This window comes from Pezoporus wallicus, unplaced genomic scaffold (assembly GCF_028554395.1).
Source record: "Pezoporus wallicus isolate ANWC-B61680 ecotype Strahan unplaced genomic scaffold, APGP_CSIRO_Pwel_v1 contig_8518, whole genome shotgun sequence".
Lineage (NCBI taxonomy): Eukaryota > Metazoa > Chordata > Aves > Psittaciformes > Psittacidae > Pezoporus > Pezoporus wallicus.
In genome coordinates, this window is record NW_026642458.1 from 521,358 (window position 1) to 539,555 (window position 18,198).

The window sequence follows — 18,198 nt, forward strand, 5'->3', positions numbered from 1 at the left end:
ATGGAGCATTCACAACTTCCCCAGGCAACCCATTCCAGTGCCTCACCACCCTTACAGTACAGAACTTCTGCCTTATATCTAACCTAGACTTCCCCTGTTTAAGTTTTAACCCGTTACCCCTTGTTCTGTCACTACAGTCCCTAATGAAGAGTCCCTCCCCAGCATCCATATAGCCCCCCTTCGTGCCATGAAATGAGCTATATCCATGGATATTCCATTTCATATTTCAGATCTGTATATTCACATAATAACGAATGACTGCTATGAATCAATGCTCATGCTATCTGCAATAGCCACAAAGTAGTACAAACAGTGCTCACTTAGGCTGGTTTTCCTAAGATGTTGTTTAGGTCAGAGACTCACTGTGACAAGGGCTGCAGTTTGTGATCTGCAGTATTATGGATTATCAGGATTTCATCTGACTTCAATATAAACAGGTTTCCTTAATCGAAATGAAATCCAGAAGGCAGATGATGATCTTTCTCCTTTCCCTTTTTCCCCCTTTTGGCATCAAAACTTTGAAATCTTGAGATATGATGAGCCAAACAATCATAGCCCCAGCTCTGTACCTGATACTGGGGAGTCCTAAAGAGCTTCTTGGATTGGTCTCATCAGCTTTATTGAAAAGCCAGACCTGATGAGCCATATGAAAATGGAAGTTTCTGTGCATATGAGATAATGTGCCTGAGAAAAAGCCCAGCATATAGTAAATCTGAATTAATGAGCAACATGCATGCAAATATTTCTTGAAATGGTGAATTCTGGGAGGAAAATCCAGGGCTTTTCTGTCTGGAGCAGAAAACTGGAAAAGGTAATGTGTAAAAGCCTTCAGTGGGCATGCAATGCAAAACCTAATAAAGTATTTGAGTAGCTGGGACACCTGAAGAGCCCTAGTTCCCTCTAAACAAAATGTAAATTCTGTCATCAGGAAAGGTACTGGATCAGGTTTTGTAAAATATGGTTAATATTAACTTAAATACAATTGGCAACAGCAAATGATGAGTGTCAGTATGCTAAGAAAGGGCTGGTGGAAAGGGCCGACTGAGTCTTGGACCAGGAGTGTGAAGAAGCTTCTTGTCTTAATTTATGAGATCTCTGTAGACCAGTAAATCCTTATTTCCTTCTCTAAAGAAACCTAATGTCCTACTCTCCCTTGGGAATAGAGAAATATGGTTTTTTTAAGGTTACAGATTTCTGATCTGCAAATTACCTGAGAGAGATTTGTAGTCTGCAGGTATGAGTACCACAGGAGTGGACAAAAGCTCAGGAAAGCAGCATACAAAATTCAACCAGTGTAAAAATCATGTCTCACCTCAGGTGAGATGTGGACTGCCATTCCCAAAGCTGCTCAGGGGATCAAACAGAAAATTATCATCAACTATGACTATTGGGTTGCAGAGGCTTTCAATATGAAGAGTTGGATGCAAGAAGACTTGCTGCATTTTATAGTATATCCCCTCCTGGAATAGGAAGATGACTCCATCACAGATGGTAATGCCCCCCAAAAAAAAATGAAATAAGGGAAAGTTAGTAATACTGTATGCAGGCACTGCTGCACCATGGAAGATGGCAAGTTTTCAGTAATGCTTTTTAATCCATCACTGTACAGAAAATTTCCCACTGCTTATTTTACTGTCATCAGAAAATATGTATTGATTTGCTTATGATCATAATTCCTGATTCAGATCTTTGTCATTTGGGGGGGGGGGGGGCATTCGGGGGAAGGAAATCCAGAAATAAATCCAAAGTAAATCTCCATTTACATTTCAGAGCAAAACCTTAAGTACTTTATTCTTTGATAGAGAAAAATATATGTGATCTGGATTTTGTGCACAGCAGTAGTAATATTATTTCATACAATCTTAAAATCAGTAATAAAAAACAGTGTAAAACTTCTGCAAATGGCCTTAGAAAATACAGTATTTTCCTGTATTCTATTTAATGAAGGAAAATGTAGACAAGCTCTATGGCCCACCAAGTTGCCTCTGGAAGTAGTTTAGCCATTTATTTGCCTTGTATCAATAATGGTCAAGTATGGAAGAAATTAAAGGCATAGAAAGAGTAATAAAAATGCTGAAAGACAAAAGTTGAAATTTAATCCCTTTCTAGAAACATTAAAATGCTGCCTTTATTCAGTCATTCACATTATGCACTAAGCAGATGCTGAAGGACAGGCAGGTGGTACCTCTGGTTCAGGTTTTCACTTGGATGGAGGTCTCCCTTTGAACTCAATACCTCCCTCCTAACCACTGAGGGCAAGTGGACTTCCCTCACTTCTCCCTTTTGGAATTCCCAAGGTGCCCTTAGATTTTTCTCCTTTTTGGCATCTTTGAGGTTGTATTTCTGTTCTTGAGATTATCTTGATGGACCAGTTACCTAGTAGGTCTTACTAGAGGAAAAGCAGCTGACCTTGACACCTAATTACACAAGAGATGCAGTCACTAAATAAAAGCCGTGAGCCAGATTTCCTTATCAGCGTGCTCAAACAGCTCCTGCCACACGTCTGAACATTCCTGGTGTAGGCACTGAATACACTTCTGCACATCTGAGCTTGAAAATAATCAAAAGCTTTTATAGTACGATGCCACAAAATACTGCTCAACCAGAGGAGACTCTGCCATTAGATGACATTCACTTTGTTTGAATGCTCTGAAAATGACCCAAGCCCAGCCACAGCTGCCCTGACAACAGCTGGGTGTACAGTAACTGTTAAAACTCATATACAAATATACCTGCCACCCAAACAGCTTTAAATAACCAAATATCAGTAACAGGTTACTGTAGCAAACTGCTGATTAAAAAAAAATCTCCAGATAAAACTCACCCATGACCGTGCCCAGAAATTCAATGTTAACACTTCACAAATTGTAGTTTTAGCAGTTGTTTAAAGTACTATGTAAAAAGTTAGTTACATAAACCCAAGAAATTTTTTTGCTACATTACAAAGAGCAACAACTCAAGAAATAAAGTAATGCCTCCTTTCCAGAGAAGTTATTTTCCAGAGAAAAAAAACAAAGAAATTATTGCACCTGTAAAAGTAAAGACGGTAACTAAAGATGGTTGAATGATGTTCAAGATTTATCAAACACATTTTTCAGCAAATCGTACTTTCCTACAGTTACACCATACCTGTAGCTACTAAATAAGACATTTCTGAATTTTTGCCAGCTTGCTGTAACTAATTCACTCAAACCCATTTTTTTTCCATTATTCACCTCCCTCTCAAGGAATTTTTTTTTGAAAGATCTTGATGTGACTTATTGACCAATTTCACTTAGCTCTATTAAATTGCAAATTTTGTTTAATTTATTAGCTTTGTATACCTAGCAGGTACTTATTCTTGTTGGCTGGGTTTGTTTCTGATGGAAAGATCACAGATTGGCCTCCATACATAGGATAGGGAAACTTAGCAACCCCAGACAATCAACTAATCCCACAGAAAGGAAAATCTATCCCTCAGGAGACCAGAACAGATAATAAAACTTAAGATACAACCCACAGCTGTAAAATCAGAGCCACAAACATCCTCTGAATCTTTACCTGAGAAGGCAATGTAAACAGCAAGACTATGAAGAAGAACCATTCAAAGAACTTCATGGAAGTCACTGCAGTAACAGGATAGCCGTGTAAGTCCCCTAGATAAAAAACATGTGATGAGAAATTCAGGTGAATCAAGACCAAATAAACTGAAACAAATTCAACTCTCATAAGCAAACCGTGGTCCCTGGCACAACACATTTAATCTACAGTCCAGTTACCATTATGTAGGCCAGAAACCGATGTAATTGATGAGTGCACCAGGCTGAAATCTTAAAAAGTACATGAAATTCCTCTGTGTTGTCTGACTGAAAGCACTGGCTCAGTTTCCCCTTACACAAGGTAAGAATCCTCCTACTGCCTTGCAAAGAGTCCTAGAGTCAGTACCTGATCCATACACAACATTTTAATACACCTTGTCTACAAAGAATAAATGAGTATATAAGCATCATATACAAATGTGTGTCCTTTTTTTCCTCCCAATAACGACATTTAAAATACATAAGGATGTTAGAAAGAAAAAGAGGGTAGGAAGGGGAATCAAATGACTGCAGGCCCCTTGCCCTTACCTTTTGCCAGAGTCTGTAACAACAGGGACCTCTGTTTCAAGAAACGCCCATTCTGTTCTCTGAATCTGCTGTGCTGAAGCAAAATTTGCATTCAGCGCATGGTACCAGTGGTCAGAGGGAATCACTGTCTCCCTCAAAGATTGTGCATTTTAAATCCTTTGCTAGTTCAACTGCCATATATTTAATTTTAATTAAAGTTCTGTCATGAATTATAAAAGACCAGATCTTCAAAGTCATTAATTAAGGCCCCTCAGTGTCTGAATACTAAGACTGCAATGACAAGTGAGGTGTACAGCGCCTATCAACCGGCAGCTGCACAGAAGCAGCAGCAAAGCAAGCAGAACTATTATTCTGACAAGTTCAGGATTGCACTTTACCTATTATTGCAGCAGAGATCTTCCATGAATGCAAGCAGGACAATGGTAGGGAGTAGTCAGCTTTGGTGTGGTGCCTTGGTAACTAACTTCTTCCCAGAACCTGAGAAATGGGTCACTTGGTGAGGCACTCCTTAAGGTCTGCCTCTGAAATTTGAAAGCAGAAACTCCATAGCTCTGTACTGTGGGGCTTAGGTGCTGACCATGCAATCATATCAACTTCGCTCTTGCTCTTACTGTGTAGTAGTGGTTACTCTACTAGCTAAGAGCTAGATCCCATTATCCTTATATCTTTCACTGCAAGGTGCCTCCTTAAGACCAGAATGCTCACCGACAAAATATAACACAAGCCAACACCACCACGGATGGCAGGACCTGTCGCCGGTGCTAATGATCATGCTGAGCTTACCAAGCAAATACAGCAGCATCCACACGTCATTCTTCTGCCGAGCCACCAGTGCCGCGGAGTTTCTTTTAAAGGCAAATTAGTTCTGCACATTATATCCACAAGATCCCATTCCTTTCTAAATAGAGAAGCCATTGCCCCGATGTCCCTCCCTTTCCCTACAAGTAGCCCCACGTTTTTTTTCTTTCTTTTTTCTTTTTTTTTTTCTTTAGGCACTTCACAAAGAGAAATGCAAAGAAACACAAAATAGCTAGGTGGTTTTCAGACACCGCAACCAACTGAGCAAATTCTAATGGTGACAACCTCATTTGTAAATAAATCACTGTGGAACTGGATGCTGGAGAATAAGGGACAGAATCAACAACAGAAAAGTGAGAAAAAGGAGAAATATACAATCAGATACTAATAGTCATGATGTTTTTATTTGAATTAATACAAACTGATGCAATTTATGTTTTAAGCAGAGTGCTTAGGGTTACTTTGGACACAACTCAGTTTTCCTGTGCCCTTCACAGATGCGCTGGCATCAGAGAATGCTGGTATCACAAAACTAAAATACCCTTACTCAAAATCAGCTTGACTCCTCCAAAATAAAGGCTTCTTCTTACTTTTGCAGTCGAAAGCTTGACCCTAACACCTTTTTGTCACCTCACTGCTGAGGAGCAGCTTGAACTTTGCTTTTTCTCTCTAACCCACAGGCGGTCTGGGCAGCCAGCTCTGCTGGCACAAGGCCCATGAGAAGTCAGAACCATCTCCTCGCTCAAGCTTTTCTTTCCTCAGCATCTTATCTTCACCATAGACAAACCTGATTTTCTTTACATTCAGTCCTATAAGCCAGAAAGGAGTTTCTTGGACTCATTCTAAATAACATTATCAATGCCCACTTTCACTATATTCCACATTAGTCCAATTTGTGATCTCTATTATTAATTGTTCTTGTAGAGAAACTATTTCTCTGAGTCTTTTCATAGTTTCATCATAAGGAATTGCCTTACAGTGTGCTCCATTTATGGCAATTTAGGAATATTTCCCCATTCACATCCCTCACATTATTAAACTATGTCATTTTTAGTGAAAGCACTATACTTTCCATTTTACTGGCATGATTTTCACTGAAGTCACGTTTCAATTAGTGACCTTAACAGTTAACAGGTCAGGCATATGCCACTTACTACAAATGGGCGTATCTAAAATATGTATCTTTTTAATTGTATCTACTCTCTGTATGAAATTCAGGGGTGGCAAGCAGGCAATGACCAACAGCACACAGAAGTGTTTGAAATTAATTTCTAGCTGAACTGACAAAGGCTTCATGATTTTTGAACTATCTAGTAGAAAGCTTAACAGCAATAAGTACTTGGAGCACTCCAAATTCAGGATATAAGAACTCATCAGATGTCACTTTATCCTACTAGATACTTGAAATCAAAATAGTTAAAGCAGGTAATATCATTGGGAAAACATGTAGGAACAAGAGATAAATTTATTGAAGAAGTCTGCATTTTAAACTTTCTCTAGACCATCTATCAGCATTAAGAAGGCACAAAGTAGTTTGCCCTGGAGACACATGTAAACTTGGCAGTGTGTTTTGACCAGAGTAGTTCAGCATATTTCTGCTGAACTAATTCACCCAACAGAAGCTTTGCAATGGAGTTAACAGCTGAGGACACAGGCAGGAATTTCTGGCTCAGGCAGAAGCATAATGATCAGATGCAATGGAAAATGCTTTGTTGAGAGCAACAGATTTACTTAAAATTCATTTCTAATTCAGTTGCAAGCTAACAAATGAAATCCATGTGTCAACAGAACTTCACATCCTTAGGACCTAACTTCCCAAAACAGAAGAGATGATTGAAAAAAAGCAAAAATATAATTACTACCTTAAATGCTGAAAAATCACATCCGGTACCAACTGTTGACTCTTTGTACGTTATCCTGCTCTCACCCCTCTGTGCACACACACCCACTGATTTGCAACAGTTTAAAGACTCCCTCATGTGGTGGTTAGATATGGTGAATTAGATCACTGGAGTTAGCCACACACAGAGCAGGCAGAGAGCATTTCCAGATAACAAATGATGTGGATGTTTAAGCCTCATGTTCTGGCAGGAACAAGCCTTCAATGTACATATCTTTGATGAGCTCACTTGCCTGCAGTATAAATGAGTTCTCGCTGAAGTTATTAATCCTTTTAAAGTCAAATGGGGACTGCGTGACCCATCATTGCTTTCTGGATACAACTTTACTAAAACAGATAAACAGCTAATATTGCGTCTTCTTATGTTCCTACAGAGACACGTGTCTCCAGCAGTCAGCTGCAGCAGACACCCACTATTTCTGTTATAGGCATTGAATGACAAGAACTCAGAGCTTATACAGACATGGGTGTCTTGTAAGTGTCAAACACCAGACAGAATGCAGTCCCTTAGTATATTAATACTATTACTTGTATAGATGGTCCATATGCTTCAGAGGTACCACTAAGAGCGAGCAGTGAGTAGGCAAATGAGTCATATACACCTGAGGGGTTCAGTGGGGCTTCAGCCTGGCTTCACACTGGTAGCCCTGCTGCCCTCTACCACAGTGCCCTACAAGTCAGACATGTGGCAGAATGCATCAAAATTCCTCCTCTAGCTTAGTCCAGTCACATGCTTTCTTTTATAAGCTGTTTGGTTTCCTGGTACTTAGAAACTTCTCCTCCTCATACAAGAAGAAAGGTGGCATTGAAATGATGATCCAGGAGAAATGACAAAACAGGATCTGTCTGAAGGAGAATGAGTTTCCAGGTGATGCCCAGTCAAGCTTCTCCATCATCTGAGCTTCAGGTTTTCCAGTTGCTTAAAAGTTCTGCATGAAACACTCTGAGAATACCACATTATCTCTGACAATTTTAATTGGTTATTTGTTTTTCACAAACCCTGCTAAAATCAACACAGGTCCATCTACCTTAATAAAGCTTTTGTTTTGCTTCCTAAACCAGAAGCCGTAAACTGACAGCACAGAACCTAAAAGCAACAAGTACAAGAAGAGGTTACATACATATTCCACAATAGTTTACTTGGGGACACATATCCCACTGCACTCAGTTACAGTCAGCTGACTCAGTAATCAGAGGACCAGCTGCTTTCTTGAGGTCTTAATTGTCCTGATGATTATTTATTTCTTCAGCCTTGCAACAGGTTTCAATTTAAAACATGAAAACCCACTACAATAAATCCATCATTCTCCCATGGCCCAACATGTTCCTCTGGAACCACTAGGAAGTCATCATCTTTTGATAAAACTCTGAAATTAGTGATAGTAGGAATTGCTACAGTGCATTTCTGGAGGATTGACTACTCTGACAGCAAGTGACCCAGGGCACCATCTGAAGTCTAATCCTGAACTGCTGAGTGCTCCTGAATAATTTCAAAAATAATTTTCTGAAATAGAAAAAGCCTTTGATAAAAACAGCACGTTAATACACATGAATGTGTCTCTTATCACAGTCAGATCTACTGAGATATGTAGCTTACAGCTCAAAAGACATCATGATTTCTTTTTTACTGTTATTACTGAAGTATGTCCCTAAATGAGGCATATGCCATCTCAGACTGTGTGGTTTCTGCCGTACAATTCCTACTAATGTATGAAAGTAGGCATTTAAAAAGCAAATCTGGCATCTTACTCAAAGGAGATGGTTTAAAGTTTTCCCTACGGAGCGGTTCTAACCTGAAATACACACAGTAACTAGAGAGGATTTTTTTATGACTCAGGAGAGATAAATGAATGTATATATCAAATAAATGTTTTCTCTAAAATAAAAGTTCTACACAACATTGAGTTGAATATTTTCCACAAATGCAAGAAGACTGACTATCATTGCAGTTGTAACTGTGCTAATTTCCTGTAGCTAATCCAGAGGTAACATCTATGTACAGGGACAAAATATTTTATAGAGTGACTATTAAGGTAAGAGAAAGGAGATTTAGGTTACAGCTTCATCTCTTCCATACAGTTCCCTTCCCAGGGAGGGCTTCATTTTCTCTTTGTTTTGTATTGCGTCTTTCCTTAATTTTTAACTTGAATTAATTTATTTAGAAGTCACTAATTAATTTAGAGATTGCCTCTCCAAAGTATGGAATGTCAAGGAATGCTTATGCACTAAAAGTTAATAGCAGTTAAACCATCAATGTCAAAACTCATCAGTTCAAACTTCAGAGTCTCCCTTATTTTAGCTTATCTAGTCTGAGAACAGAAAACAGTAATAAGATAGTATAATTAGTTGTAATATGATAGGACTTCCACTCTCACAAAGTGTCACCAGTGTTTATTTTGCTTGGTTTGTCTGAAAGAGGGCACCTCAGCCAGGATCTGATAAACTGCTGCTGATCTCCCATGCTAATGCAAGAGAACATCTTCCACTGAATGGTCAGAAACTCAACAGACTGGTTCAGCCAGAACCCATAAATCCAATATTCCATTATGTATTACGTTTTCTAATTGAACATAATTTGTTTAACTGCTCACTAACTGAAGTTTACCAGCAAAACTGCAATCAAAGGTAAGAAACAATGGCCTACTGCAGGTCTGTATGATTTCTGTTGTTTTGATGTTTTCTTTGAGGAAATGTATTTAGGTGACCTCAATCTACTCACTGCCAGCAAAGATAAGAAATAAACTATAGGAGACTTTCAAACTGCACAGACATCAGAATCCAAAATTTCCCTCATCCATTTCAATATTCATTTGGACACAATGAAAACTGAGCATTCATTAGATTTCAGTGAGCCTTATGAGTGCAACAGGAATGTGCCAGGACACATTCGGCTTTAAATGGTTTCACTGCAGTACCCTGCTAAATGAAAGCTACTAAGCCATCATAAATTACATTTAAATTCTTATGAAAATAACATGATTTTTATGCTTTAAGATTTACAGCAGCTCTTGACCTAATGCAGAGCAGAGAGATAACTGCACAATATTGTGACAAAACACATAGTATTTTCACTTGCTTAATAAAGGAGAAGCTAAGAGTAACTTGGCACATCTACTGAAGGCTTTCTTAGACTTTCTTCTCTTACAGTTTCACACAGCCGGACACAAATATAAGCTGCCATCACAAACAAAGCAGGAGAGTCACTTCCCACAATCAAGTGCAGGGCTGTGAAAAATATGGATCACATTTTCAGAACTGCTCTTTATCAAGGCAACTCTTAGGAATAACTGGAGTTTTGCTGATGGGGAAAAGCTAAAAAAGATGTCATTTCAAAGCCAAACCAATAGGGGAAAGTTCTTCGCTGTAACTTAAGTGCCATTGGAATCAAGAAAGGATAAGACGGCATGAATACAAATCTTATAAAGAAAGCTCCATTCATGTACAAAGTCCCTGAAACTCTCTTTCTCTGTTAAGCATTTAGTGCTGCTTACCATGGCTGATTCACGCAGTGGCCATGCATACAGCTGCCATGCTGGGTTGCCAGTGAAACTGTATGGGCAGCAAAACCTCCTGCTTAATGCTTCCTTCCTAAACCACTCAGCACACCCTTTGAAATCCTTCCCTTTGTATGAGACTAGTCAGTTCATGGGTGGTGGGGTGCACTTAGTGAAATAGCTTCATATTAGCATAAATCAAAAAACTGTCAATATTCACTATTTACAGTTAAATGTCAAAATAATACGAATACCAAACACCAGCAAAGAATTTCCTATTCATTACCACAAGAGGCATATCTGAAAAACTTTCATTTAATAGTCAGTGAAAGACTGTGACAACCTTTACACTGACACACAGCTCAGAGAAACAGGGATGGCTGGACTCACGCTTATTATAAACTGTAGACACTTGGCTGGCCAGAACACAGTTTGCATTCATGCAGAATTGCCAGCCTCCTGTCTTAAAAAGTCATGAGCCAAGTGCCTAGATTAGGGATTTCCAGCTACAAAAATATTCCACTTGCAAAAACATCTCAAAGCTGGCAATACTATAAATGACACAATAAAAGATTGTCCATGACAATGGCTGTGTTTACATCAAAATTTCAGACTAATGCAGCTGCATCAGCAGACCAAATCCCAGCATGAGGAAACCCTGATTTTTGTACAATTCCCATGACGTCAATCACTGAGGATAATTTCTGTTGCTGAATCTGCCCGATTATCTCTCACCCAAGGTGATACATGGTGGCTGATGGTGGCAAAGCCTCAAGCTGGTTCTGAACCCAAACAAGCCACAAGAATCTTATTCAGAGCTCTGCACAGAGCAGGGAGGGAGGACGCTGGCACCAAGCACTGGTGAGCACTGTGTACACAGACTTAAGTTTGCGCAGCCTTAGCAGAAGCGGGACAAGAAGCTTCCCTGGGCTGCACAGGCTCTGCCTCAGAATCGCTTATCAAAATGTCTACTGTAAGGAACTGTGAAGGAGTGCAACCACATGTGCTTAAAGCAGATTATTATGTCTGTCGCACAAAACCAATACTTAGACAGGAAAATAATGTTTATGAATTTATTTTTAATTTAAAATATATGTTGGAAACTTCACCTTCAAGATCATAGTTTGCCTTTTCCTGCTCCCTGGCTTAACTAAACACTTTCACATATGCAAATGAGGAGAAAAGGTGGCCTCTTTCAGCAGTAATAAGTATCTGCCTGTTGCTACCTTAAAATCACAGCAATCACATCTGGTGACTGCCCTTTTCTCATGTTTCCACTAGTTTTCAGACTTCCTCTTGTGGTAGCTTGAGACTGTGCATCTGGAAGTTTTAAACATACAAGGGAATCGCTAGAGCAAGCAAAAGAGAAAACTGCAGAGAGTTAAGATGTGCGGATAAGCAACTGGTGTACTGTGCAGCTAAAGGAAGGGACAGGCGGTAGGGGAAAAGCTTTCTTCCAAAGAGAAGAGCACAAGTTTAGGCAGAATGAAGACTCACAGTGTTTGCGGCTTCCTTTTTGAAGTACTGTTAATCCAAGTGTATCTTTTTAACAAAACTTTAGCTGCACCATCACCAATTATTAAGTTTCCTGGAGACAGCACTCCCAAAACAGACAAAGAACTAGCAGTGGTAAGTGTTGGTTTCATCTTTGCTTCAGATTTCTGTTGTTTCATAAGCAGATGTTTCTTTCTTGTTTCAGCTGAGAAGGAATGACTTTAGCACTCTCTCCCCAGAGTCTCTGGAAGTGCTAGCTAGCTAGCAAAGGTATCAGCTTTCAGAAGTTAAAAACTAGTGCCAAGTAATGTTTCCTCTCTTAAATTTCTTAAAGTCGGCAAAGAAAGTGTCTTTTTTCTTCTTGTTCCTGACTGAATATAAAAATGATTTCATTAAATCACCGCGATTATAATCAGAAGATCGAAACAGCAAAAGGGAAGAAGGAGAATTAAAAGCCATATAATATTTTACTTATTTAACACATGTATTGCAGCTCTTGGCAGTTTGTTTTCCAGATTGTTTACCATGCGCTGAACAAACATAGCTTTAAGGGACAATTGCACTTGAAGGCTTGGCTGGAGGCTCAGGAGCCACAGGAGCCATTGTGACTAGTTCTGACTTTGACAAAAGAAAAAGAAAAAAATCACATCAGAGGCTTAAAGAAATATTTTTTTCCAAATTCAATCTGGGAAAAAAAAAAAGAGTTTGGATTTCTATGACATTAGCAAATCATAGCTATAACTCTACAACATTTTATTCTAACCTTAGTTAGCCCTGTGGACCTTCAGAAAAATGACGTTGTGGAGAAGTCCATTTAAAGGGAGATTGAGATGGATTATCCTTATTTTAGCATGTAAATTATAGACATTTCTCTTCTTCAGCAGTAAGCCTGTTTTAAGGAAGATTGAGCTAAACTATTCTTATTTCAGGACAAAGAGGTTTGAAAACTGATCATTTTTCTTTGGAAATTGGTGTGCATCTTGGGAAAGCTTGCCAGGTTAAAGAAGGTCTGGGGTAGGGTAGAAAGAGAATATCCAGATGGGAGCTGTGGGGGAAAGGTTGGAAAAACACAGAGAAACTGAACCCAAAAGGGCACTCCTCTGCCTTTAACAAATTCACCCAAGTTTTTGCCTTGGGAGCACAGCAGCCAGGGGGTGGGAGGCCAATGCATGTGGGACAGGAAAACGGGGTCCCATATGTTGAAAAGTAGTTTAACCACTCTTAAATAATCTGTTTTCTTAGATGTGGGAAGGCTTTTATTCAGTAACAGCAATCCACATCTCCCCTCATCTCCGCTTCTTTTGAACAACCTATATATTATGTGTACTCAAAAGAAAACTACAAGCTGGTTTAAAACTGCAGCTCTTCTTTGTCTTCCTTGTAGTATTCTAGGGTAATGCTGATTGGCTGCCTTTCCCTCACACTCTCCATCAGAACAGCCCCAACACTCAGCATCAGAACACAAATTGCTGTGTTGCAGCTGGACCCTGTTTCATTAATGGGCTGGATCAGAATTCCAGCTCACCACAGCTCCCTGCTGACTCTGGGGAAACTGAATTGGCAGCCTAGGCCCAGATGTGGTTTACACAGACACTACATTTTCTTCAGGATTCTCTTCTCATAGAACAGCTGGTTATGTTCATTTCTCATTTTCAGTAAAAACTCCATTTTAGGAAAAATTGAGAGGCGGTAGCTTTTATTTAGAATCCTACCAAGTAAGATTCTTTACCATGCCTTATTTTATATTTTTGGTTGTGTATCTTACTCCCAAACCTAAAATGGCAACAGCAGCATCATGCTTCTTCACTAAACTTCAGTTCTGATGTACAGCCTGTATTATATCGTGGTAGCTCACTGGGAGATGCACATAGAAGCTTTATCTATCAAAATACATTACAATAAAAATTGGGATAAGAACAGATCATCCAGACTGGCTTGTTTGATTATATTCTTAATGCATTTCATATTATTTCCACCAGGCCATAGTAACACAGTAGACAGAAGCTTATTGGTAGGGAAGGTGAAACCATTCTGTGTCTGTTACTTGCCAGTGCCAGTCCACTGCAGAAATGCCACATTAGAAGTTATAAAAATCATAAAAAAACTAGGCGTAGTTTGTGCTTAGTCAGTAGGTGGATGGAAGACCCTCTGAAGTAAATAGTGTAACATCTTGATTAAATCCTTCTGAGTAAGCTCTGAAGCATTTCCTATGCAAGGCAGATGAGGTATGCCAGGACTTAATGAAAAGGGTGGTGAAATCCAGGCTTGACCAACTGCAGTCATCAAACGTCCTGTGCTATATTTTGCTTATGTAGCAGTCTCATCCCCCGTCTCCTTGGTGACCTTCAGTCAATTAATTAGATACATAAAGTAAGGTTTTCATCAGAAATACTTCCTTGCACAAGAACTTTGTGCAGTCATTTTGTCAAGCTTCTTGTGACCCTCAGAAATAATTCTCCCTGATATTTCTGATATGTTTTGGGCAAATATACCTTTACCTTATTTAGGATGCTTTCTTACCTTGAATTTGTAGTTAATATTTTGGATACAATACCCAAAGGATGCTTTTGCATCTGCTACAGATAGGTTTACTGAAGAGATCAGTAACTTGCAACCTTCCTGTCTAACAGCACCATTAGCCCTGTGCCATGCTAAGCGTTGGTTTGTAAGCACCTGCCATTTCATAGAATCATTTGGCATGGCTGTAGCTTTTTTCAGATCCAGTCATAAAAATACTGCAAACCCACTGGAGTATGGAGCTCCTGAAATCTGTGAGCAAGAGAAGCATAAGATCCACTTAACTGGATAAACCCTACAACTCCAGATAGTTTAGTCAAGCTGTTTAGAACCTGTGAATAAAAATAATCAGGTAATGATATGTTATTATCACTATAGAAGTACCAAAATTAACATCATCATCATCATAATCATAATAATCATAATCCATTTATCTACTCAGTAAGGCGATAAATTCAATATTCTAAATCTGCATGTAGCCTAAGCTTTGTGACTGAGCCTACCTGTGCTACACTCCAAGCTACAGCTTGAGCTACAGTTTTTCTCAGATTCAATCTGACTCCAAAAACTGAATCTCTTGCTAGCCAGCAGCCTGTTGTGTGGCTGTGCTCGCTAGTCTCCAGTTAGGAACAGAGTTGATAAACAGTTTTATGCAGTTGCTGAAGATATGCCAGAGAGGGACTCTTCACCAGGGACTGTAGCGACAGCACAAGGGGTGATAGGTTTAAACTTAAGCAGGGGAAGTTCAGGTTAGACAGAAGGAAGAAGTTCTTTACTGTGAGGGCGGTGAGGCACTGGAACAGGCTGCGCAAAGAAGTGGCAAATGCTCCATCCCTGGCAGTGTTCAAGGCCAGGTTGGACGGAAGCTTTGGTGACATGGTCTAGGGTGAAGTGCCACTACCCATGGCAGGAGGGTTGGAACTTGATGATCTTAAGGTCCTTTCCAACCCTAACTGTTCTATGATTCTGTGATTCACCACATGCTAGAGACTGCAAGCATTTTCTCTGGGCTGGTCCCTACCCCAAGATTTCACAGTTATTCTTCCCATCAACACTGAACTTGAGGTAAAAAGTACAAATTACTAAATTGCTTGTGTGATCTCACATGTGCATTGCACAAAAGTTGGGGATCATGTATGGTTAACCAGGACCAGAGCTGCTTATCTACAATTCAATTTAACATAAATACACAACTTATCAACACGCATCTAAAGGAATGGCTGCTTACCTGGAAGAATCACCAGGGAACAGACTAACCCATTGCTCCTCCAGGATTAGAGGCAGCAGTCGACAGACAGACAGACTTTCCTTTTTTTCACAGCCCTACACCTGCTGATTAGGTCACACTGATCAAAGTGGAAAGTGAAGGAGACCTGAGTGGGTATCATTTTAGATAAGACATTAAGGTAATGGGATTTGTGCTGCCGGTTTGATAATTATGACCTCTGTTTTCTGAGGAGAGATAATTTTGTAATCACCACAATGGCTGTATCACAAAGATCAGCTTGGCCACAATCTGCTGGGGTATTCAATGGAGTTTTAAGTATGCAGGTGTTGATTGGCAGCAATGTCCAGGCAACTGAATTGTTACCAACAACCTTCTTCCTCAGGTCTTTGCAATGTTTGACTGAAAAGCAAACACACAGATGATTCAAATACCTGTGTGCAGTTTGACTAAACAATGGTGGATTTTTTTCTTTGCGATTTGTGGTCTCACTTGTGTGGTTGCTTTGATACCTTGACAAGTTTCTCAGTATTCCAGAGCCTTTCAAGAATATATACAAAAATACAAAAAAATACACAAAATCTAAAACTGTAAGCAGATTTATACATCATAAAGAAACACAGAAAGATAAACCCATTTTTACTTTGTAGTTCTACATTAAAGCTCTATGCTCTACTTACTAATAAAGCAATTCATTAAGTAAAGCTGATAGCTAATAGGAGAAATGACTGCTTAATTAGCAATGATGTGTGATCAAGGTTGGTTTGTGTCAATTAAAGGGATTCTGCTGGTCCCTCAGTTACTAACAACAGTAATTTTGAAAAGAAAAATTGCAAGTTACAGATGGAAAGCTAACATGGAATTACAGTGTTTATTTGCAATGATTATTTCTTTTATGATTTTTAAAGTCTTTGTTCTGTACTTTTTTTCCCAAGCAATACCTGAATAAATACTATGGGTGCCCAAAAGACAATTGCAACTTGTTTGTCCTTAAAGACACTTTGAAGAAAATGCAGAAATTTTTTGGCCTGCCTGAAACAGGAGATTTGGATCAAAATACTATTGAGACAATGAAGAAACCTCGCTGTGGTAACCCTGATGTAGCCAATTACAACTTCTTTCCAAGAAAGCCAAAATGGGAGAAGAATCAGATAACATACAGGTACTGACTGATGGTGTCAGGTTTTCCTCACCTGTAACTATGGCACTTGCAAGAAGCCATCAAACCAGACACTTGGAAGTGGAGTAGCTGCTCAGAGGGCTAGACAGGATTACTTGAGTTAGGATATCTCTGTGTTCGGATAACTACCAGATGCTTTAGCAAGCACCTCTGAAACTTCACATTGTAAAATTTCAGCAATAATCATCTAAAGATCAACTTCATTGTTCTAGTTGGGACTAAAGAGATTTTGGTTTTATTCTTTGTTTTGCTGCAAGCATCCAAAAAGAACTGCAGTAGCAGTATCTCACCTTCCCACAACCTCAGCAGGAACCACTTATGAACTGCAGAGGCCATGCAGGAGGACTAACTCCTCTGTATTCAGCAGTCATAAAAATGAAGGCCATCAAATAAATTTTAAAATTAAATAATCATATTTTGCATAAATACAGACATGATTTAAAGCAAACCTATTGCAATAGGGTTTGGCACATTTTAATTTCTTACTCTTACTCTGAAGAGTTAGGGACCAATATAGCTCTCACTTAAGTCCATAATAAAAATTGTTACCCTCTCGTTATCCTAGGTAGTCCAGGAACAAGCATTCTGCACCAATGAGAGCAAACCAGCAGATTTGTCTGCTTGACCTGCTGCTTGATCTGCTTGACCTGCTGCTCCCTCACAAGTTAGGGCTTAAAGCATCCATCATGCTGTGACTAGCCTAATAAATACTAAAAAACTGTGGCAGGTCTCACAGCCCGTTTGCTGATGTGCATCCTCTGGTTCTTCCTCATGTTCCTTAGGCACACAGTAGTTTCCCTCACTATGCACAGCCCCAGCAGCCAATTGGAAACTTCTTTTATGTGGAGGTTATAATATAAGGTACTAAGAAGTCCAATTAAAAACTATGAAGAAGGCAATGCACTTAAGAGTTTGCCCTTTCCCATGTTGGGCCTATGGCTCTATCTTACATGCTTTACCTACTATTTCTCCACATATACTCTTGCTAATGTAAGCAGCACACTGGGAAAGGATTAGCATTCAGCTGGGATGAAACAGTTAACAGCTTTCATCCCAGATGAAACAGGGATATACAGTTAACTATAAAGGTGAGGGAGAAGGGCTGGCTAGTAATAAAGAGCAAAACAATCCACATTTGAAACTTTCACAACATTATTTAATTCTTTTTCTGGCAAGTAAATCTTACATATCAAGATGTCCTTGTATGTTCATGTCCAAGGTGACAGTATGACTTGCCAGCACCTCAGCACTGATGCAAAGCCTTGGATATTTTGTGCAGGGCCCACTGCCATGCAGGCCTTACAGTCCCTGGCTGAATAATTTTCATCCTACCGCATCAGTTCCAAAGGAAAATAAATATTAAGCACCACATCTAAACACACATCTCCCGTGCAGCAGTATTACCTCTTCGTAGTTTCACTACTGAGCTTACTCAGCATTTTTATCAGTAATCAACAAATACTGAGAGGGGTTTTATGTGTTAT

General features: G+C 39.4%; 2 protein-coding genes across 2 annotated transcripts in view; both read left to right on the top strand.

Annotated features, from left to right (window-relative positions):
• Positions 1-2,225, top strand: part of IRX6 (iroquois homeobox 6) — a 163,168-nt gene extending 160,943 nt beyond the window's left edge. The window contains exon 7 of the mRNA XM_057430643.1: positions 2,215-2,225. The gene's annotated coding sequence lies outside the window, so the exon portion shown is untranslated. The remainder of the gene's footprint in view (positions 1-2,214) is intronic.
• A 9,357-nt stretch (positions 2,226-11,582) lies between these two features.
• The window catches only part of MMP2 (matrix metallopeptidase 2), a 37,112-nt gene continuing 30,496 nt past the window's right edge, over positions 11,583-18,198 (top strand). The window contains exons 1-2 of the mRNA XM_057430639.1: positions 11,583-11,927; positions 16,470-16,696. Coding sequence (XP_057286622.1) covers positions 11,784-11,927; positions 16,470-16,696 — 371 coding nt within the window. The 5' untranslated portion in view covers positions 11,583-11,783. The remainder of the gene's footprint in view (positions 11,928-16,469; positions 16,697-18,198) is intronic.